This window comes from Magnolia sinica, chromosome 4 (assembly GCF_029962835.1).
Source record: "Magnolia sinica isolate HGM2019 chromosome 4, MsV1, whole genome shotgun sequence".
In the NCBI taxonomy this organism is placed as follows: domain Eukaryota; kingdom Viridiplantae; phylum Streptophyta; class Magnoliopsida; order Magnoliales; family Magnoliaceae; genus Magnolia; species Magnolia sinica.
Window position 1 is genome coordinate 113,054,388 of NC_080576.1, and position 24,205 is coordinate 113,078,592.

The window sequence follows — 24,205 nt, forward strand, 5'->3', positions numbered from 1 at the left end:
GTCCAAAAGTTGAACACTGTGGGGTCCACTTTGATATATGTATTTTTTATTTACGTCAGTTCATTTTAGGGCATGATCTAAAAAATGAAGCAGATCTGAATCTCAAGTGGATCACACAGTAGAAATTGAACGTCCGCTATTAAAAACTTCTTGGTGAGCTCAAAAGTTTTGGATCAAGTTAATATTTGTGTTTACCCTTCATCCGTATGACCTTATCAATACATTGATTGGTAAATAAACATTATGGTGGGCCCCATGAAGTTTTTAATGGTGGGTGTTCAGTCACCACTTATTCCTGTGGTGTGCTCCACCTAAGATTTGGATCTACTTCATTTTTGAGACGCCCTAAAATAAGGTGGAAAAACTGATGAACCTCGTGAATATACAACACATATATCAAAGGTAAGCCAAAGAATGTGTTATGGGTAACATCTATGATTGGCTCCTACCGTATGTCTTGCAATTGGATGTGGTTGGGATGTTGTTTTGCCATTTTTCTTTGGCGATGGCATTTGGTGATGGCTTGTGGACAACAAAATAAATATACTTTAAATAAATTAATAAATATATTACATATACCAACTTTTTTGAAGATATTTAATTCAGCTTATTAATAAAAAGTAGAACTTTTTGCCTACAAGGAAACTTTGACGCAGGTTACACATGTTTTTATTATATATTGTTAGGATATTTTCGGTGACAAGCATCATGGGTGTGAACTTGACCAACTTAAGTTCAATTATTCTCTTTAGAAAAAGTCGATGCACACGATCTGCAAGTGATTGACTGCATTTGCTGGGAATAGTCTCACTTCACATGAAGTCAAGCTGTGTAGGCCCCACCGTGATGTGTGTCAAACATCAACACCGTGAATTTGATGGGTCCCCTTTAGGTTACAGGATATCCCAAAAATTAGTTGTATTCGAAACTTAGGTGAGCCACACCATCTAAAACCATGTGATGACATGCATAAGACATAAAAGCACTTGGCTGGGGCCACATGAGTTTTGGATGCAGCTACAACTTAGTCTAACCACTCATCCAAGTGGAACACACACAAGGGATGGGCTGGATTTGTGAACCACATCTTGTTGGGCGCAACAAATGATTATGGAAGTTTTAATGGGAGCGGTAATCCGTCTCGACTGTTGTATGTAGTGTGGCCCACCCAAATCATGGCTTGACTTAATTTTTAAGCCCGTGGCCTATCATGGAATAGTACATCTGACTGATGGGGTAGATGTTTGGCAAACATCAGAGTGGGACCCACACAGCTCGACTCATGAAATGTTCCCATGAGGTTGACCTCATAATACCACACACACACACACACACATATATATATGGTATGGTATTATCTTGCTTATGATAAGTAGAGGATCTAGATTCCCAATAACATGGTATGCTGACTGCATGACGATTCCATGCGAAAGAGCATATGGACGCCAAGAACATTGGTACGCGTGTATAGAAGGGTGTAGGAATATCTTGAAGAACGGTCTCTCCAAGAAAGGCACACATCTATGAAATCTGTACATGTTTGTTTGAAAGATGATATTTTGGCTAATTAATTCCATATTTAAAAGTATGAATATTAGTATTGGAGTTACCCATGTAATTTGCAACAATGGACAAAAGTCGTGCGTACCCGTGATACACTACGCCAAAATGGGCAATTTGCGACCGACGAAAAATCTCTTGATTTAACGACGAATTTAATCCGTCGCTAAATGAAAAAGTCCGTCGCTAAATTCGTCTCTCTCGAATATCGGTGGTGCACACGTCGCGGAATTTAGCGACGGACCTAAATCCGTCGCTAAACTCTGATTTACGACCTATTTACGACGGATTTTTGTCCGTCGTAACTAGGCGACGGATGAAATCCGTCGCAAATTTTGATTGGCCGACGGAATACGAACAGTTGCAAATTCCCGCCCAAAATACCAAATGGGGCGCTTTTCAATTGCTTTTGCGACGGATCATGGTCCATCGTAAAAGGACTTTGCCTTTCAACATTTTTTTTTTTCATTTTTTTAAGAATATGGTGAAAAATTAAGTTTTTTTGTAGTCTAATACTTGTTTTTTAATAGAATTTCAGTGGTTTAATTGTACATATTTGTATGTAAGATTATTTTTTAAGAATTAATTGAATGCAAAAAGAAAATTTATTTTGTTTTTATATCAAATGAGTGGAATTTTTATTTTTTTTTTTAATTTAAAACTAATATTTAAATGATTTGTAATATCACATGAAAAAGAATATTGAGAAGTTTAAAAAATTTAACAATGTTTGAGAAAAAAATTAGATTTTGAAAAAATAAAAATCGTGATTTAATAAAAATCTATTTTGTGGGAACAAAAAAGAATATTTAATTAACTTGATAAATTTGAAAAAAAAAAGCATTTGATTTTGAGAAAAAATAATATCCTAAAAAAGAAAATTAAAAATATTTTTAAAAATGTGAAAAATTTCAGAATGTTGAAAAATGAAAATATTTTTAAAAAGAAAATGAGAGTTTGAAATTTGAAAAATAAAAATAAAAATTGTGAAGTTCAATAAAAATTGACTAGTTCGAATAAAATGCTTTAAAAAAAATGGAGAAGTGAAAAAAATTGAAAATTTTTAAAATAAAACGATATTAAAAAAATCAATACTTTATCAAAAAACAAACATTTTGAAATGAAAAATAAATAAGTTGAAAAATTTTGTGATTTTGAAAAATAATTGAAAATGTTCAAAATTCGAAATTAAAGAAAAAGTTATTTATAAAAACACTAAGATTTTGAAAAAAAATATATAATTAAAAAAAAAAATTGAAAAGTTGAAAACAACATGATGCTTTTGAAGAAAAAAAATCGGCATTTTGGAATTTTTGGGAAAAAAATTAAAAATTGTGAAAATTTAAGATATTTTGAAAATAAAAATTCATAATTTGTATTTTAATTTATTTTTTGAAATATTTTATAATAAAAATGATATTTTGTTAAAAGTTTTCAAAAAAAAATTAAGAGTAAAAAAATATACATTTTGAAAAAAAATGTTAAATGGAAATTGAAATTTATCTGTGAAAAAAATATTTTTTAATAAATTATTAGGCACATCCACTAATCGAATGTTTAACCGTTTTTGGACAATCGAATTAGTCCAGATTGAAGAGTAAACAACTTCATATGTTTAAATCAAATTTCACTCAAATTGTTGATCAATCTTGTACTCCCAATATCCTTCTCACATGTAGCTAGCCTGATTGGGGCGAGTAACTAGTCAAATTGAGGGTATTGATCAATAAAATAGAGTGAATGGACTATACATATAAAATAGGCTAAATATTGTTGTCAAAATTGTGACCCAACTTATTGATCTCGCAGGAACCTACGAATTGATGTTAATAAGTTTTGTGGGCCCTATCATGATGTGTGTCGAACATCAACACTGTGCATTTAATGTGTCCCCTTTAGGTTATGAGATATCTCAAAAATCATCCGTAAACGAAACTCAAGTGGGCCATACCATCTAAAACCATGTCAAGACATCTTTAAAAATATAGAAGCACTTGGTGGGGCCCACATGAGTTTTGAATGCGGCTGAAACTTGGTCTGACCCCTCATCCAAGTGAGACACACATAATGAGTAGGTTGGATATATGAATCACATTAAGGCAAGCCCAATATATGATTATGAATGTTTTAAGGAAACCTCTCTATATTTAGGTGAGTTGGTCATTACCCTTACCAGAGTAAACTCTGTGGGGTCCACCATTATTTATTTATTTTATCCACTCCGTTTATCCATGTAAACAAATAATTTGAGGTCTAAAGAACAAAAATGAAGCATATCCAAAGCTCAAGTGGACCACACCACAGGAAATAATGTGATTGAACCTCTGCCATTGAAAAATTCTTGGAGGCCATAGAAGTTTTGGATCAAGCTGATGTTTGTGTTTTCTCTTCATTCATATATATTTGATATTATGAATAGGTTGGATGGCAAATAAACGTTACTGTGGGCCCATTAAAATCCATCTGAAGGCCCACTGTACTGTTTATTTGACATCCAATCTGTTGATTAGGTCATACAGGACCAGATGAGAAAAACCAAAGATTAAAAACTTTTATGGCCCCCAAAAGGTTTTTAATGGTCCACACTCATTCAACATTGTTTCTATAATGTGGTCCATTTGAGATCGGGATATACCTCATTTTTGGTCTTAGACCATAAAATTATCTGGAAAAATAGATAGACGACGTGGATGAAACACGTACGTCATGTTGGGGCCCACAGAGCACCGACCACCAGCCATTGGCTGATCGCCACCTTGAATGACGGACGCGAAAGGAGCCCTTGGCGTGAATTTCCTGCGTAAGGATGCTGGGTGGGGCCCAACACCATGTGTTTGGAAAATCTACTCCGTTAATCCGTTTTTAGATATCATTTTAAGACGAGACCAAAAATGACTTGGATCCAAAAAACAAGTGGGTCACACGATGGGAAACAGTTGGGAAACAAATACCTATGGTTGAAAACTTCTTGGGCTCCACGTTGATGTTTATATGCCATCCAAACCGTTGATAAGGTCATTAACACTGGGATGAAGTGAAAATACAAAAGAAATAAGGAAAAAAAAACCCTGAAACAAAGCTTTTTATGGCCGTAAGAATGTTTCAACGGTTCTCACTAAACCCCACTGGTTCATCTCGTGTGGCCCACTTGAGTTTTGGATCCACTTAATTTTTGGGATATTTTTCTAAAATGAGCTCTATAAACGGATTAACGGAGTAGATTTCCCATAAACATGGTGGTGGGCCCCACTCAGCATCCTTTCGCAGGAACTTATCAGCGAAAGGCTTTAGCACGCGGAACGCTCACCTGCGAACCAGTTCACACGGACTACGTACGAACGTTTTTGAGAACTCATCACACATGATGATTCTATAAAATCTGAATGGTACACATGAAGAAGAACCTCATAAAACCCCATGGTATCAATTTTTACTTTGAACCAAGACTTCGGTGGGCCATAAAAAATGCAAACAGTTTCTTCCCTTGATTTGCATTTCTCTTTTCTATGAACCACCAAAATCTTAGATCAGGGTGAAAATTCACCACCTAGGATTTCATGGGATTCTACATCTTATGGACCATTCGGATTTAACACCCATGATAATTGTGCAAAGGTGCACACGTGCGTAGGTGCGCAGGTGAGCATGCCTCCTTTAGTACGAAATCGACGTTTGAGCTTTGAGGACTGGTTAGGGCGCCGGCCCTAACCAATCTCTGTTTCTCTCACACGCTCTCCTCTCTTCCTTCCTACAGATCTCTCCTTCCTCTCTCTCTTCTTGTCGATCTCTCTCCCTCCTGTCTCTCTTCCTGTCGATCTCTCTCCCTCCTCTGTTCATGGTGAAAATCTGGTGACTCGCCTGATGGAAAAGGTGGATTTGAAGCTCGGGTTAAATCAGATTCACACGGGTGAAAGTATTTCTCTCTCTCTCTCTCAATCTCTCTCAATATTAATGCCGACTTAGGAATTTGGGAGTTAGTAGTTTGTAGATTCCCGATTTGAATGTGGACCCTTATTTCAGGATCTGGAGATTTTTGGGTTTACAGATTTGAATGTGGACCCCAGATTGGGGATTTAGGGATTTTAGGATTTTGGGGATTTGCGGACTTTTAAAATTGGAGATTTTCTGATTTTACAAATTGGGATTTTCTGATTTTACAGTTTTTTTTTTTAACATTCTGTTGCTGTTCTCTTTCTAATTTTCATGATGGATCCTAAAAATAAGGCCACGCCACAAGGAATAGTGTCAAATCATGCTAAATTTACTATATATATGGCCAAGATGAGTCTTGGAATATCCTGATTTTCGGGGAATCCATTCATCCCAGTGTGGCAAATCATATAAGTAGATTGGAAGGCATATAATATCAGGGTGGAACCTGTATGTACTTTGGACGATGTTGGTGGTGGGAATTACTATTTCAACTGTACCCCGATATTACAGCTGATTAAAAAAATTCACCTTCATTGCTCCATATAAGAATCACATGTAGTTGCCTTTTTATGTTTTGTCCTGGAACACTACTGATGTTATGCTGTTTCATGTGTCATATATTTTGGCAGGGAGATGTTGTAGAGTCTGCATTGCTATACAGGCATGTTTTTGGCTAATTAATTTCATTGCCCTTCCTATGTCACAGAATCTTATTGTGATGGTTCTTGTGAATTTTATGCAGTTGTTTTCTATTAATTTTTTTTTATTAGATGTGTGTGTGTGTATGCGTGCATGGCATTGTGTTGTGATGATTCTTGCGGATTTTATCTAGCTGCTTTCTGAAAAAAGAAAAAGATATGCTCGTTCACATGCACATGTGCAGATACTTTTTAGATATTTTGTTTCCTTTTTGCATTCTACATTTATAGATGAATACATGTAAATGTGCAATGGGTTGATTGTTTTGAACTTGACACAATGACAGATTTATTAACTTACAACTATACCCTACACAATTATTCAATTGATAATACCATGATTAGTACTACTTTTCTTGGTGCATATTCACAAAAAGTGGATGATTGATGATTTTCTTTTTTATTTATTTATAAATTTTTAGAACTTTTTTCCAATTTTTTATAAAGAAAATTGGAGTAAAAAAAATCTTATGATTAGACTGATTATAATTTGCAATATGATAACAACAATAACAATTATGACAACATTGGGAACAATGGTTTCCATGAATTAAATCAGCTGGATTCGACCATAAGCCATTAGCTATTGTGCTAGAAAATGGCAAGAGAAACTCAAGCTTTTGCGACTTCAAACAATCACTCCCTTTTGTTGAACATGTAATCAAGGGCTTATAGAATGAAGTACAATCCTTGCTTCTCATCCTAGTCATATATCCTAACACCAATGGACTCTATCTACAAATCACAAACTACCTAGTAACTAAAATACCCATGGTAATGGAGATTGCAACTAAAAACACATCCAATTCAAGAAAACAGCAAAAGCAGAAAGAAGGGAAGAGGTGTAGGTTGGCTGGACTTTAGGAGATGGCTTGGGTTTAGGAGAAGTCTCATGTAGCACCTTTCACATCATCTCCAGCAGGCCCAGTACTCTGCAATGTGTCCATCCTAAACTGAGACAACAATCCACATGCTCAGTTTGGGTCTATCCTGTGGACCCCAGTGATCCAGATTGCACAATAATCCTGGTCATCTGATCTTCTTGGGCTGATCCAAATGGTCTGTGTAGTGTTCTGCATCATCATGGTTGTATTTTGTCTAATGAATTTTGAAAGGGCGAACTTTCTCCCAAACCACTGATCCTTTTTGGCTGCAATTCAGTTTTTGTGCATGAAGCAGTTCAGAGTGGATTAGATGATCCTGGAATCGATTTATCTGCCAATGGGGACAAAGGAGGATCTTATATATGGTCTCTCTCATTCTTAAAGAAGATTTGGTCAATATATGATTGAAGGAATCACAAAACAATCATGAATGTACCTCCCAGTGTCAATCAAGTTACTGATAGAGTGAAAAGTAGTGTAATCTCATGGACTAGGTCTTTAAAAAGAGTTCAACATCAGTGAAGAAATTGTATTGTTTACTTTTGTATCACTTTGGTTGTCATTTCTTCTTGCTGCGTTTTGAATAAAATCCCATTCATATAGCTGAGACAAGGCTATGATTCTTTCTTTCTTCTTGATTGACAAAACAGGTTCTGTAAACTGAACCCAAAATAGCTGAGACAAGGCTATGACGATGATGGTGTTTCTTATTCTTCTTTTTCATTATGTACACTGCTATGTACACTTATAATATTTCATCTCTATATCAAGGTTATTGCGCTCTTTTTCTTGTTATATTGATCTCTATGTTTGTGTTGCCTTAGATGGGAACTGCAGATGCTATTATTGATATTGTAAGTACTGGAACAACATTACGTGAAAAAAATTTAAAAGAAATTGAAGGTGGAGTTGTCTTAGAAAGCCAGGTAATTCCTTAGTCCTACACCATACTGTGGGATTCTCTAACCATGCATTAGCCTAAGCAAGGTACTAGATTTTAGTACCAAATAGGGCAGCTGCTTCATCTGTTTCTGAGTTCACCGAACCAACCGGTGCTCTATTTTTCCACAGGCTGTACTTGTTGCAAGAAAGAAATCCATCATCCAGCAGAATGGTGCCCTTGATACTACCCGTGAGATTCTTGAAAGACTTGAAGCGCATCTTAGGGCACTTGATCAATCCATGGTATTGTTATAGTTTAAGGGCGTGTTTGGGGTGTCTTCTTGTTCCTGTTTCTTTTTGTTCCAAAAAGCAAGTGGACGTCTGCTGATGACAACTCAGCAGTACTTGTCTAGTGGTAGTACCCTCTTGTTCCTAGAATGTGGGCATTCCTACCTGTTTAGAAATCCACCTTCTTGAAATGAGAGGTGGCTCCTGCTACATGACAGCCTACTGCTGAGTTTGTTGTTTGGTGGGTCCCACATGCTTCTAGAACCAAAAGATGGAGGAAACGTATGTATACTTAGAGAAAGCAGTTAATTGTGTCTACTGTATAATATAATCAGATTTTTTTCCAATGGTTTAAACATTGCATTATCTCGTTTGGCATCTCTACTCTAATGGAATAAGAACTTTTAAAATAAGAGCTACTCTAATACCCTCTTTTTGTTCTAGCAGTTGTTTTAAATAAGCTCATTTGGTAAAATTACTTTTTCAAATATGAAAACAGCTCTTATTTAAAATAAGCATGTTTGGTAACATGTTGAAATAAGGGCATTTTTTAAGGGCAGTAGATATCATTTAAAAAAATAAAATAAAATTACAACATGGCTGTGTGTTGATTCATTTAAGAACCTCCTGTTTATTTATTTTTTTTGCAGGGTTTGAAGATGGAAAAAAAAAAGTTTGAATCATTAACCTTGATCATCAATCATTTAGGCCACGTATGATTGATAATAACTCTTGGGAACTACTTTGATTGGATGAATCCAGCCATTTGATCAGTGGTCATTGATCAAATGGCTTGCATTTTTGTTGTCAATTATGTGGGTGGAGAAAAAATGAGAATCACACCCACTTTTCAATGATCTAACAGTTACGCTTTAAAAGTGGACAATGTTCTCTTCTCTAAGTAACTGATATGCTACTCTCAGCTTATCCTTTTGTAACTGATATGCTTGATAACACACAAAGCTGAACTACACTTTGCGGGGAACAAAGTATAAGGGAATGTTCAAAAGAGCTGCCTTGATAAGCTTTGTGGGCCAGATTGTGCATTCTTATTTGCCAAACATCTTTTAGGAAGTTTTACATCTGTGATTTATCACAATCTTATGGTTGGATGCAAAGTATGAGCTTCAGAAGTTTCAGTCCAATAACCAAGAACATTCAGGCATTTTGATTACCCACAGAAAAAAGGGGGAAGAAACTACTATTTGGTGGAATATACAATATATTGGAGTTGTTCTCCTATGCTTTATTGGCATGGAGGGAGGGGCTGGAGCTGGCTGGACCTCGTGATATTAAGAAATAATTTGAGTATTAAAAAATTGAGAGTCTTAATGCTTTCTAAATGTCCAACCAAGTCTTAAAAATTGATATAACAGAAAATATTAATCCAAATATGACACAACAGTTTCATGTTTTTATGTTTTATTGGGAGAATTCATCACTGTTGCTATGTGCAACATTTTACTTCTCTGTCTGAGTTACAGTTCATTTGCAGCAACATGGAGCACCTATGGAGTCTCCTGGTTCTCGGCGTCAACTTTGAGATGGTATGTTGTAAGGTCATAGGATCCAGCTGCCTATTGTGTTTTCTAAGATGTTTATGTTTTGCTTGTAATTTCAATTGATGCTTCTGTTGATGATTGGAGCATCGTGATGCTTTTATGTGATTAGATTCCCATAGTTCACTAATTTTTCATGTTCAACTTGAATATAAAGAAATTGTTGCTTATTTTATGTTTGCACTCAACGACACATACATAAGAGCTGGAATTGAACATGGATGCTTTACTCTAGGAAAGCATTGATAGATTGTCCCAACGACATATACAGAATCCTCTGTTTCTCTCTGTTTTCTTCAGCTACTCTTGAAAAAGAAAAAGAAAAAGAAGAAGATGGTGTTGTCCCAACCAACATTAGATCAGATTAGTTTTGTAGGAAACAAGAAGCCCGTGTCCAACCCTGGCATTCCAACCATAGACCTGTCAAAACCTGAGTCCAAAACTCTTCTTGTGAAAGCCTGTGAAGAGTTTGGATTCTTCAACCATGGCATTCCATTAGAGTTCACCGATAGGTTGGGAGCTGAGGCTGTGAAGTTCTTCTACTTACCTCAACCTGAGAAGGAAAAAGCTGGCCCTGCTAATCTGTTTGGGTATGGAAACAATAGGATTGGACCCAATGCTGATGTGGGCTGGATTGGGTATCTCCTCTTTCAAACCAATGCCAATTCCATTTCTCAGAGATCTTGGGCCATTTCTAGAGAAAACCCAGAAATATTTTGGTAAGAAAATCCAACCATTTTCTCTTGCAGCTCAAACCCAATTGCAATTTTCAAATAGCATTAGCTATTTATAGCTACGATTCTTCAGCTTGGAGCTTCTGTTTTTATGCAATAATACTTCATGTTTTGATGAAATGACCTTTTTTTTTTTTTTTTGGTGGGTTATTTTTCAGCTCTACTGTGAGTGATTACATATCAGCTATGAAGAAATTAGCTTGTGGAGTTCTTGAATCTTTAACTGAAGGGCGGAAGGTTGAACCAAGCTTAACTGGTTTTGGAGAACGCACTGACCCTCAGATAATATCAGTTCTGAGATCAAACAATACATCAGGCCTTCAAATCTCTCTCAGTGATGGGAGCTGGGTTTTAGTCCCACCTGACCACAACTCCTTCGTCATTGTTGGTGATTCCTTGCAGGTATAAATCTGCATAATGATGCTTCTTCTTTTTCTTCGTCTTTCTATTTAATTCCCAAGTTTCTTTGTTTTGAAGAATGGGCTTAATATGGTGGACCCAATTGAGAATGGGAGAGCAGCAGCATTGCAGTAGTTGTGGTGAAGTACAGTTGCATCTCTAGGAGGAGGCTAGGTTGCTTGGAGTTGTTTGAATCATAGGATAAGGCATCAACCTTCACGTTGCTAACCATGTAATCATTGTCGATGGTTTGTGGAACCCTACTTATGATCTTCGGGCTTAGGTTTGGAGGTATGACATAATCGAGATATTTTTCTAAAAAAAAATTAATGCTTAATCTTTTGGAGCACAATTTTCTCATTGTTGTTCTTTGTTTCTAAAATGTATTGCTTTCTTGCAGGTATGGGCAAACAAAGCCAGTTTATGCATATCGTTTGATGGCACATGGAACTATGGAAGAAAAAATATATAAACGGCAGGTACAAACAAAACATGACTACTAATAAATGATGTGTATGAGGCTTTACTTACCATCACATTGTGAAACTCTAGATCTCATTTTATTTTCAAATCTTTCTTCTACAATCAAAGTTTGGAAGAAAATGCTTTTTTTTTTTTTTTTTTTTTGTGATTTTTTGTTAATGCAACAGGTGACAAAAGAGGGACTTGCTGCAAAGGGTGGTTGATAGGCAACAAATACATCGGACCATTTTTAAGTAAGGAGGTCTTGCATCTCTTGGATTTGTATTTTAATTGATGGGACATAATTATGATGATCATTTGTTAAGTTTTCAGGAAAATGATATTCTTTACATTATCTTATTTCATTAGTAGCTGACCTAATTTTGGCTATTTACTATATATTTAGATCAGTTTCTACTTCAAGCCTTTTGAGCATCCAAACACTATTTAGTCCAGTTTCATATTCATTCTTATCTTGTGAATGTTAAACAATCTTGTGAATTATTTTTTGAATGACTATCAGGTGTAAGATATATATATATATATATATATATATATATATAAAGAATCTGATATATATTTTGTTCATTAGAGATATTTTAGCGCTGGACCAAATCCGTCGTTAATTTCTGAATGTTGAAATAAATGACGGATTTGAGGTCCGTCGCTCTACTCATATTAGCGACGGACCTTATTCGTCGCTAATATTTTAATGACAACGTATTTTATTTTTTGCGACGAATCTTTCAGTCGCTAATATGCGACGGACCTTATCCGTCGTAGATTAAACGACGGATTTTATTTGTCGAAAATAAAAGACCCGGTGAATAGCGACAGACGAAATTCGTCGCTTATTTGGTTTTACGACGGATTTGGTCCGTCGTAAATTTGCGATTTTGGCACGATGATAGGCATGAACCTCAGTTCAAACTGAATAAATCATGGGCCCCACTTTAAATTGAAAGGAGCCCCAAATCAACATTGCAGTTGCCCAGAAGGTTTGGTGATACAATTCATTAAAGTGACGATATATATATATATATGAGTGGGCACGTACCGTAGGAAACCTTTGTGCGCACCAAGCTAATGTAGCTGGAGTGAGTAGGCTTGGAGTGGGCTCTATGGTGGTGAAATCCACTCTGACCATTATTATTATTATTTTGTGTAGCAATTTAATGGTAGGTCCAAACAACAAATAGATTCATGATTCAAGTGGACCATACTAAGAGAAACATTGGGAGAAGAATATGCCTATAGTTGAATTTTTGCAAGGCGACTTTTATATGAAATCTACTCCAACCATTAAATGCCTTATGAAAATATATGCATATGGATCAAATTTTAGACCTTTATGTGATTTATGTGGGCTATACTAAGCGAAACAATTTAGACAGTGGGTGTTCCCTTCATTGTTTCCGCTTATATGGTTCAATTAAATTATGAATGTGGGTGATTTTTTAGTCGTATTGATAAATTATTGTCAGGCATCTTATTATTAAAGTGGATTTCACACATTAAGATGGCCTCACTCTGTTGGCACGCTGCAGCCAGACAAGCGGGTTACATGCCGGGGAGCGGATTAGGTGAAATCTAGGACTGACCCAAGAGGAAGCCACCCTTACCATGGGCCCACCTTGATGTATGTATTCTATATCCACTTTGTCCATCTATTTTGCTAACTCATTTTATGACGTGTTTTAAAAAATGAGGTAAGTAAAAATTTGAGGTGCACCGCAGATTCACACCACAAAAAAACAATTGTTACTGAACGCCCCCCCATTAAAACCTTTCTAAGGCCCATTGTAATATTTATTTTTCATCCAACCGGTTGATTAGGTCATGTATACCTAGATGAAGGGAAGACACAAATATCAGCTTGATTCAAAGCTTTTGTGGCTCTAAAGAAATTTTTAATGGTGGCGTTCATTCACCACTATTTCCTATAGTGTGGTTCAACTAAGCTTTGGATCTTCCTCGTTCTTGATCTAATGACATAAAATATCCTACCAAAACAGATGAACAATGTAGATAAAACACATAACTCTTTCAGTACTCACCAGCAAGATGTAGTTGCTAGAAGAGTCAGCATGCATAAGGACGTGGACAGGCAGGCAAGGCAGGGAGAGCTGGGGTGGGCCCACTTATTATGTACATGAAATCTACTTCGATCATGAGATGCATGGCATGAATTTAACCATAGTGCTAAAAGCTCACCCGCATACACAATTCAGGTGGGTCATATGAGTGAAAATAGTGCATGATAAGCCCACCATTGAGATTGTTTCACTTATATAGCCCCACAAAAATTTAGGATGGGCATGATTTTTTGTCCTCATGAATGTATTTTTAGGAGTTAGGTAATGGTTTGAGTGGATTTCACATAAATATCACAATTGACCCCGTAAAAATTTAACGGTAGACGTATCCTTCTATTGTTGTTTCTCTTGGTATGGCCCACTTGAATTAACATATCTGTTTATTCTTTTAAACCTATGGTTAAATTGCTATCAAGAACCTAATGGTCGGAGTGGATTTGACAAAACATCACCATAAAGCCCACCCCAAGCCTACTTACTCTCACTCCATCAGCTTGGTGCGCATAAAGATCTCATGCGCTGTGTGAGCCCCACTGTGATGCGTGTTGAACATCAACACCGTGCATTTGATGGGCCCCCTTTAAATTATGGGATATCCCAAAAGTCAGCCATATACAGAACTCAAGTGGGTCATACCATCTAAAATCATGTGAAGACATGCTTAAAACATATAAAAGCACTTGGTGGGGCCCAGGTAAAATTTGGATGCATCTGAAACTTGGTCTGACCCCTCATCCAAGTGGGACACATATAATGGATGGTCTGGATTTCTGAACCACATCTTTGTGGGACAAACAAATGATTATGAATGTTATGTTTTAATGGGAGGGTAACCCCTATCAACTTTTGTACGTGGTGTGGCCCACACAAGTCATCAATTTATTTAATTTTTAAGCCCGAGTCCCACCGTGGAATGGTGCATCTTTCTGATGGGGTAGATTTTTGACACGCATCACGGTGGGGCCCACACAACTCAACCTCATGGGAAGTTCCCATGAGCCCGACCGCATAGAACCTTTTCTATATATATATATATATATATATTCCCTGGTGATCCAATTCGTTAACGTGACCCATTAATGATCAATCACCACTGTTTATTATGGTACGGTCCACCTGATAATCGGATCTGTTTCATTTTTGGAATAGAGTCATGAAATGATTTGGAAAAACGGTTGTACAGCATGGATACATAATACATAGATTAAGGTAGGCCCCACGGTATGGGTTGCAACTTCTCGGGTGAGATGGGGTCTCACCTAATATGCTCTCGTTATACGTACTCCAATACGTATACTACTTTTGAGTGCTTGCGTATGAGAAAAATTAATCATTTAACTCATACAAAGTCGTACTAACACGCAATTAATATCACTTAATTCGTACTAACTTGTTAAAAATGCCAAAAAAAAAAAAAAAGATACTTTGCTGAGTGTGATGTTTGAGTTGTGGGATACAAATTAAACCGTTGAAATTGTGGGCCTCTGTTTAAGTCGATCATGCACCCAAAATTACATTGATTTGATCTTTTAAATAGCTGATTAATGGGAATTTAATGGATGATTAATAAACAGTATTCAACATCCCATTTTCAACCAACCAATATCTACTAATAAGAGGTTATAAGTGTTAAATCAATCTTTTCATGATTCATGACATATCTATAGTGGGTCCCCATTTTGGGCAGTTCACTTTTGGGTGTAGGTACTCAAAGTGTATAACCTTCGAGTGCCTGCGTATCAACCAGCACAAGTGATGCCGGGAAGGATGTGAGGGCGAGCACCATCTTTCTCAGGGAATAACTAGAAACCTCCAATCCACAAGGAAAGAAAAGAAAAATAATTTTAAAATATTTGAAATAATTTTATTAATAATGAAAAATGAGATTACAATTCTTTAAATAAGGCTATCAACAATAGGAAGAAGTTTCCAAATTAAACTACAACTAAAACTTGTAGAAATCGCGAGTTACTATAAATAGTAAACTTAATATTTATATACAGTTGTGATTCCTACTAGTGTGCATGGGAAATGGTAAGGGCCTGTTTGTTAACGTTGAATTTTTGTACTTAACGCATAATTTGGAAAATGTTCCATGTTTAGTGGTGTTTGTTAGCGCATAAAAAGGAAAGCACTCTACGATTTATGCTAAAAAAATTTCATGATGGGAGTCCTTTACTTAATGCGGAATGAAGAATGCGCTCTGTTATTATTATTTTTTTAATCCAAAATTATCCTTTCAGAGAGAGATTTTTCTCCCTTGAGTTATACACATCCCAACTTTTAACATGGGGCACTTTTTTGAGCCCACAATGATATATGTGTTTCATCCATTTTTAAAAAATCATTTTAGGGCCTGATACCAAAAATGAGAAAAATATAAATCTCAAGTGGACCACACCATAGGAAAACAATAGTGATTGGATATCCACCATGCATTAAAATTCTCCTAAGGCCCAATGTGACCTATAGACCTAGATGAATGGAAAAAAACAAAGATCAGCCTGATCCAAAACTTTTATGGCCCCCAAAAAGTTTTTAATGGTTGACGTTCATTTAACACTGTTTTCCTGTAATGTGGTCCACTTGAGATTGGGATATACTTCATTTTTGGTCTCATACCATAAAATGATCTAGAAACATAAATGGACGGCATGGAAGAAACACATACATCATGGTGGGGCCCACATAGCACCGACCACCAGCCATTGGCTGGTGGCAGGGGAGTAGCCACTCTATTTCCGCGGACGCGGATTGGATTCTGACAGGTTGAGTAGCGAGACTTACTACTACAGTTATGTCACCAAGTTATGATGTTTGTTTTGTATCCACACCGTCCATCCATTTGAAAATATAATTTTAGGTTAAGATCCAAAGAAAAGAATAAGTCAAATACAAAGCTTCAGTGGACTTACCACAAAAAACAGTGGGGAGAGTGACGCTCACCATTAAAAACTTAAATAGGCTATAAAAGTTTTTGATCAAGCTGATATTTGTTTTTTCCCTTCTTTCATATCTATGTTAACTTGTGAACAAGTTCGATTTCAAGTAAAAATCACGGTGAACCTTATGAAGGTTTTAACGATAGGCATCAATCTCCCCACTATTTTTTTGTGGTGGGGTCAACTACATATTTGGATCTACCTAATTCTTTAACTTATACTCTAAAATTAAATCTCTAAATAGATAGACCATATAGATAAAGCACATACATCATAGTGGGCCCATGGAACTTGATGACGTCACTTTGGTAGCGAATCTTGCTATTCAACCTCTCATTACCTAATCTGCGTCCAAGTAGGATGCGGATTGGTTGGTGTACCTCTCACCAATTATATAGCTGATTTATTGACGCTAGGAAGTTCTGTGGAAAGAAGAAAGAAAGGGACCAAAAACAATATTTACATAACACGTGAAACACTTCAATCTCATCATGAAGTTTACAGCTCTTGTGATCGTTTGTCCTGCGAGTCCTAACTTAGGTTGTGTTTTGGTGCCATTTATTTTTAAAAAAATTCTCATAAGTTTCTAGAAGTTAATAATACCTCTTCTTCACATGACGCATCATCTCTTCTTCTTTTGAATTTGAATCTATTGGGCTTTGTAGATCTATAGTGGTCTATCATGAGATAATAGGCCATGTGAGGGTGACATGCAAATCCCTATAAATTAAGCTACTGCCTCCCCGGTTTTACGTAGCCGTTATATGACCGCCTTTTACATTGTGTTTAAATGTGACACGATACTGAAAATACAAGAAAATAAATAGGTTAATTTTCACCATCACACACACACACACACACACACACACAAGGTTCTATGCCGTCAAGCTTTTGGTAACTTCCCATGAGGTCGAGCTGTGTGGGCCCCACTGTGATGCGTGTCAACCATCAACACCGTGCATTTGATGGGTCCCCTTTAAATTATGGGATATCCCAAAAATCAGCTGTATACGGAACTCAAGTGGACCATACCATCTAAAATCATATAAAGACATCCCTAAAACATATAAAAGCACTTGGTGGGGTTCACCTGAAATTTGGATGCATCTGAAACTTGGTCTGACCCCTCATCCAAGTGGGACACACATAATGGATGGGCTGGATTTGTGAACCACATCTCGGTGGGCCCAACAAAGGATTATGAATGTTTCAATGAACGTTAACCCCTCTCAACTTTTGTATGTGGTGTGGCCCACACAAGTCACAATCTGCCGACCTAACGACCAGATTGGATTTTGCACAGCTCAACCTTTTGAAGAAATTCCTCAAAGTATAAGGACATTCCAGTCATTCTCCAAGAGAAACGGTCATAGGTATTTACTTGAAGCAACTAAATTCTACCTGCTCATTTTCATTTTGTCTTTCCCTCCTACCAAATTCATGCAGATTGCCTAGCACAGCTCTCAAGTTCAAAGCTTATATATAGTGCCCTTATATCTCATTTTTCATAACTTAAATTTCATCCCGCTGCTTTAAAAAGTATACGTAGAGATATATACTTGTATAGTCTTTTGCTGGATTCTCATAAATGATCTCAAATCAATAAAAAAGGAGATCTTCTCTTCCATTCTCTCTTCCATCCCTTCCACTCCGTTTCCCATATTCCAACATGGCACGTGCCATGTGGTTGCTAGTGTGCACTTTCATGGTGCTTGCTTTTGTGGCTTCTGCTGATGTTGTTAAGCACACATTTCGGGTATGCTCACGCTCACCACATTTTCTTCTATCCTTTGTACTATCAATTCTTTTAGATATGGTCACATATGTTTGAATGTTTAGTAATTATCAAATGTTCGAGCTGTGTGAGGCCCACTCATGATGTATGTGCAGTATTAAAATTGTACATCTATTGCACCTCCTCGTATTCATCTTAGATACTAAGAGTTGTTCTGATTCAGATGTCAGATGGGGCACACCAGGGCACAATGTATAGTTGCTTCGAAAACCCATATATTCATCTTGTAAGGCTTACTTGAGTTTTCGTGTGTCCCTTTGTCATGATAGAGCTCATTTGATGAGTGGATTGGATGGCATATACACAACATGGTGGATCCCATAAGTCATCTAAATGTTTCTATGATGGGTGTCCCCTTCCCAAATGTTCCATTTTCCCGTTGGGGTCTCTCCATCAATGCCTTGTAATTTGAATGGGCTGGATGGTAATACTTTCACTAACTTCAATATTTTTTTAAATAATTTTTTTCTTTTGAACGCACCAACTTTACCATTTGAAGAAGGTACTGCTTTCTGATAGGTATGGTTTTGGTGATCCCACCAAGGTGGGTGGTTCCCTGTGGAACCCACGGTGATGTATGTGCCTCACATGAGGACGTACGTCCATCTGTTTGGACAGCTCAGTTTAATGCATGATTCAAAAATAAAGCAGATCCAAATCTTACGTGGACCACACACCACATGAAATAATAGTGGTTGAATACCCACCATCAAAACATTCTTTGGAGGCTAGCTACTAGAATGTTTAGTTGCCATCCAAACTAAAATGAGCTGTCCAATCAGATGGACGGCATGACCTAAGGCACATTTCTAATGAAAGCCCACCTGATGAGCGGACATGGCGTGTTTAAATGAAGAGGCATGCTCATAGCATGTTCACTTGGTAAGCTATCTGAATTTTTGGACAAATATGTGCCACATTAGCACGTGTGCCTTCAATTACCATTGATATATATTATTAGAAAGGCAACCATGGCAACCATGGCGGGCACCAGCTGGAGAGTGCAGTTACATGCGTGCAAGCTACTCAATGTAAATAAATAAATAAATAATATTTTTTATTGGTGAAAATGGACTGATCAGAGTAAACCAGTATGATAGAACATAAGACAACTCAAGGAAAGTGGCCTGGCTCTAGTGCTTGGGCACATTCCCTGCATCTACATGTCGGAAGAAGACCCAACCACAACCTACTAAACACTCAGCTTGGGATGATCATCCCTTGGTTTTAGATCCTGAGGTCACTTCGGATGGTCGATCTCGGACACCAATCCATCATGCGGGATGATCATCCCTGCATTTTAGATCCTAAAGTCATTTCGGATGGTCGACTCGACACCAGTCCTTTATGTTTCCAGGTCATGACCATCCAACCTTATCACCAAAGATCATTTCCAAAGATCTCGGGAAACAGCTGAGAAATGATCATAACGCACGACTGTGATTCAGGGAAAGTTTCTATCCATGTAACCAAATGTATGCCTATAAATAGAGACCCCACCTACAGTGAAAGGTATGCACGAGTTATCCTTAAATCGACTAGACCCAAATTCATCAAGGGTGCTAACTAAGGCATCGGAGGGTCCCCTCCCAAAGCCATGGTATCCTTTGCCATTTTTGTGTTGCAGGTACCCAAAGATCTCATGTAAGGACCAACCAGATTTCAGCATCAACAATAATAATAATATAGAACATAGAGAGACATCCAAATTGCTTATTTGCTATTTCTTATGTTCGAATTCTCTTCCAGTATCCTTTTAAAACTCATTCTTTCAGGAATCTATTTTATTTTGTGAGGTTCTTAAATTATCCTTTTATGTTTTTATTTTTTTAAATTTTATACATTTTCAGGTCGGCAATCTGACAGTTAAACCATTATGTGAAGAGCGGGTCGTGGTTGCTGTGAATGGGCAACTCCCTGGCCCGACAATCAGTGTTCGAGAGGGCGATACACTCGTAGTTCATGTCATCAATGAGTCACCCTACAACCTAACGATACACTGGTAAATCTCTACTAAAAATCTTCTGAGAGGACTTTTTTCTTTTTTCCTTTTTAAAGTCCCACGTTGATCATGATATTCATTTTTTTTTCCTGTGGGCCCCACACGCAGAGATGGGATGATTGGAACAGAATACCACACAATCGTAGATTGACCATTGAATAACATGCTGTAAAAAATGACAGTCTCTGTCGATTTCTTGAATTGAATGTGAACTTTGGATAATTTACCTATCAACGGTCCACTGTCAACCCAACGACCGGACCCACTGCAAAACTATGTAGGTTAATCATAACCTACGTTGTGACCTGTGAGGCCTACCATGGTGTTCACATAAAATCCAATCCGTCCATCATATGCATCTTATCATCTTCTCGTTAGCACCAAATAATCAGGCCGATCAAACATTTAGGTGGGCCACACCTAATAAAATCATGGCTTAAAAAGACTAAAACCTTTCAAATCATGTGGTATGGCCCACTTGAGTTTAGTAAAGGTCTGGTTTTTCGGGTCATCCATTCGTCTTGATAGTGTTCATGTGAATCGACTGGATGGCAGTGATGGATGTTAGCTGAGCACATTCTCAAGTTTTGCAAATGGCCGATTATGGTGGCGTGGTTTTGCAGGCACGGGATACTTCAAATGCTAACTGGGTGGGCTGATGGGCCAGTTTACGTGACCCAGTGTCCAATCCTTCCTGGGAACAGCTACACTTACAGATTCAACATCATTAAGCAGCAAGGGACCCTCTGGTGGCATGCCCACGTATCATGGCTTCGAGCAACCGTCTACGGCGCTCTGATCATTCATCCCAGGGAACATCGACCCTATCCTTTCATCAAACCTCATAAGCAATTCCCCATCATCTTAGGTAAGAAAACAATCTCACCATGGAACTCAGGTGGGCTTGCCTTTGATCGTCATGCCCGCCTGATCAACTGCCAGTTCAAATTACAGTTAGAACAACTTCATTTTAACCATCCATTAGCTGGCTGTAAATCAAACGGCTTAGATAATTGAATTCTGTTGATTTTGGAGGGGCACGTAATCCAGGTCTCATTCGCAATGTCCATTAATGGTCCATAATCATTAAAGATGGCCCCCACCATCCAAAAGGACGGGAACGGATTGGCTAGTACTCCCCCTGCCACTAGCCCGGTGGCTAGTGGTCGTTGCTCTGAAGGCCCCACTATAAAGTATGTCTTTTATCCATGCCGTTCATCCATTTTTACAGATTATTTCAGTGCTTAATCCCAAAAATTGATAGGGATATATATCTCAGGTGGACCACACCACAGGAAAACAATAGTGATTGGATCTCTACCATTAAAATCCTCCCAAGACCCACTGTACTGTTTATTTGACATCCAATCTGTTGAGTGTTGATTAGGTCATACAGACCTAGAAGAAGGGAGAAAAAAAAAATAAAAAATCAAAGATCAGCTTGATCCAACACTTTTATGGCCCCCAAAAAGGTTTTAATGGTCGACGTTCAATCAACACTTTTTCCTGTAATGTGGTCCATTTGAGATTTGGATATACCTCAATTTTGGGCTCATACCATAAAATTATCTGGAAACATAGATGGACGGCATGGATGAAATAAATACCTCATGTTAGGGCCCACAGAGCATCGTGGTCCCAAAGGGTCATTTACTATGTTTTTTTTTCAAATGACGAAAATGCCCTGGTATAGGGGAGTGGTGGAACGCGAACGTGGTGGATCTAGAGGATGAGTCTCGTCTCCCTGGAGCAGCAGTGCATGTCTCTGACGCCTATACAATCAACGGAAGGCCCGGCGATCTCTACCCATGCGCCAACAACAGTAAGTTCTCAAAACCATGGAAAGTACGCCACCAGCGCACGTTAGCATCCAGGGGTCAGATTGGTGAGGTTCAGGTCGGGTCAGATTTGTCAGATTCATTCCCATTCACACGTGCGCATGTCTCTCTGTTTGTTTTGTAATCCAGATACGTACAAGATCCAGGTGGCCCACGGTAAGACTTACTTGCTTCGAATCATCAACGCTGCCCTCAATAACGAACTTTTCTTCAAGATCGCTGGCCACAATCTGACGGTCGTGGGCATCGACGCCCTCTACACCGATCCGTACACCACCGACGTCGTTGTCTTGGCTCCGGGCCAGACCACAGGCGTCCTGCTCGTTGCAAATGCCACACCTGGGTCCTACTACATGGCGGCCCGCCCTTACGCTACCGCTCCCATACCGTTCGATAGCACAACCACCACCGCCATCCTCCAGTACAAAGGCTCCACGTCAGTAGCAGCGCCCCTGATGCCTGTCCTACCGGAATTCAACGACACTCCAACGGCACACAAGTTCTACAGCAACATCACCGCCCTGAGCGGTTGGGGCTCCGAGTTGCCTCTCCACGTGGACGAGCACATGTTTATAACCGTCGGATTAGGGCTCGAGCAGTGCGGACAGAATGCCACGTGTACACGTCCATCAGCGAGCATGAACAACGCGTCATTTCAACTGCCCACCACACTATCGATGCTGCAGGCGCACTTTAACGGCGTGCAGGGCATCTTCACAGACGACTTCCCAGACACGCCCCCGCTCGTGTTTGACTACACAAACGCTAACGCGAGCCAGTTGGTATCGACGACCCTTAAGTCGACACGTGTCAAGAGGCTCGCCTACAATTCGACGGTGGAGATAGTGTTTCAGAACACGGCGATACTCTCGGTGGAGAACCATCCGATCCATCTGCATGGGTTTAATTTCTTCGTGCTCGCGCAGGGGTTCGGAAATTACGATAATACCACTCACCGGAGCATGTTCAATTTGGTAAACCCGCAGAAGCGGAACACCATAGCTGTTCCCGTCGGAGGATGGGCTGTCATCAGATTCCGAGCCAACAATCCCGGTAAGAAAATGAAAAATAATCACGTACATTCGAATGTACGATAATTTCCGTGCGTTCAAGCTATTTGTAGCTCATGCGTAATATTCACGTTGAATCCAAACCGTGCATTAGATGTACCTACTCATTCCAATAATCATCTCGATCCAAAATTGAGGTGGGACACAACAAGGGAGGTTATATACAATCACGCTTACAACCTATATATTCACTTTTTGTGGCCCACCTAAGTTTTGGGATGTCCTTTTATTTATGTGGGCAGGCCTTTTGAATGGATAGGATGACATATATACATGCAGTACGCTGGATACCATGTTCAATCTGGAATGCCCCCATTGCTGCCTTTGGCGTGGTCCACTTGAGTTATGGATCGTACTGAATTTTGTATCGTAAGTCGTACGTCGTGATTCACATCTAATGGACGGGTTGGATGGCACTCACACCTCTCGAAACGTTAAAAAACGCACGGGATTTTTTTTATTTTTTATTTTGTCAAGGAAAAGTATCTATTCCAGTACAAATGTGAAACTCACATATCTCGATGACGTACAGGTGTATGGCTGATGCATTGCCACCTGGATGTCCACCTGTCATGGGGCTTAGCAACGGCTTTCGTGGTAGATAATGGGCCCACCCCTTCGTCGACGCTACCTCCACCACCGCCCGATCTACCTCGTTGCTAGAGCATAGCGATTTTATTTATCATGCTCTAGTATGTTATAATTTGTATTATCAAATTAGAGACTTATAATTTCCGTAAAATAGTAAAGAAACCGTAAGATATTAATACGGTTTGAAAAACCTTAAGATATTAATACAGTTTGAAGCATGTGTGATCACGTTGTTTATAAAGTATTATTAGCTCCTTATCAAAGTAATTGAAACTGGTGATAGGTTGCAATTAAATAAATTTTAAGATGCGACAAGCTTATATGTGGTTCTGCGTTCAGCAAATACAAAAAGAATAATTAATGAAGTTTTGTGTACATAATTTGCTAGCAGATAAAAATATTAAGAAAAATTTTAGGTCAGATAGAAGATCTGAAAGAAAATAGCTGGCTTAGGGCATTATACTAGTCTATC

The 24,205-nt window shown here is 38.2% G+C and overlaps 2 protein-coding genes and 1 long non-coding RNA gene across 3 annotated transcripts; all 3 read left to right on the top strand.

Annotated features, from left to right (window-relative positions):
* Window positions 1-10,137: 10,137 nt before the first annotated feature.
* Window positions 10,138-10,993, top strand: LOC131243902 (gibberellin 2-beta-dioxygenase 1-like). Its single transcript, XM_058243522.1, has 2 exons — window positions 10,138-10,523; window positions 10,697-10,993. Exons 1-2 carry the CDS (start codon window positions 10,138-10,140, stop codon window positions 10,944-10,946), a joined length of 636 nt encoding a protein of 211 aa, XP_058099505.1. The 3' UTR covers window positions 10,947-10,993.
* A 96-nt stretch (window positions 10,994-11,089) lies between these two features.
* On the top strand, window positions 11,090-11,724 carry LOC131243906 (uncharacterized). The gene is made up of 3 exons (XR_009170215.1): window positions 11,090-11,228; window positions 11,338-11,416; window positions 11,588-11,724. It is a non-coding gene; the product is annotated as an uncharacterized LOC131243906 (long non-coding RNA).
* A 6,142-nt stretch (window positions 11,725-17,866) lies between these two features.
* LOC131243900 (laccase-7-like) lies at window positions 17,867-23,839 on the top strand. The gene is made up of 6 exons (XM_058243519.1): window positions 17,867-18,193; window positions 20,083-20,234; window positions 20,858-21,102; window positions 21,928-22,056; window positions 22,202-23,125; window positions 23,675-23,839. Exons 1-6 carry the CDS (start codon window positions 18,107-18,109, stop codon window positions 23,803-23,805), a joined length of 1,668 nt encoding a protein of 555 aa, XP_058099502.1. The 5' UTR covers window positions 17,867-18,106; the 3' UTR covers window positions 23,806-23,839.
* The last annotated feature ends 366 nt before the right edge of the window (window positions 23,840-24,205 follow it).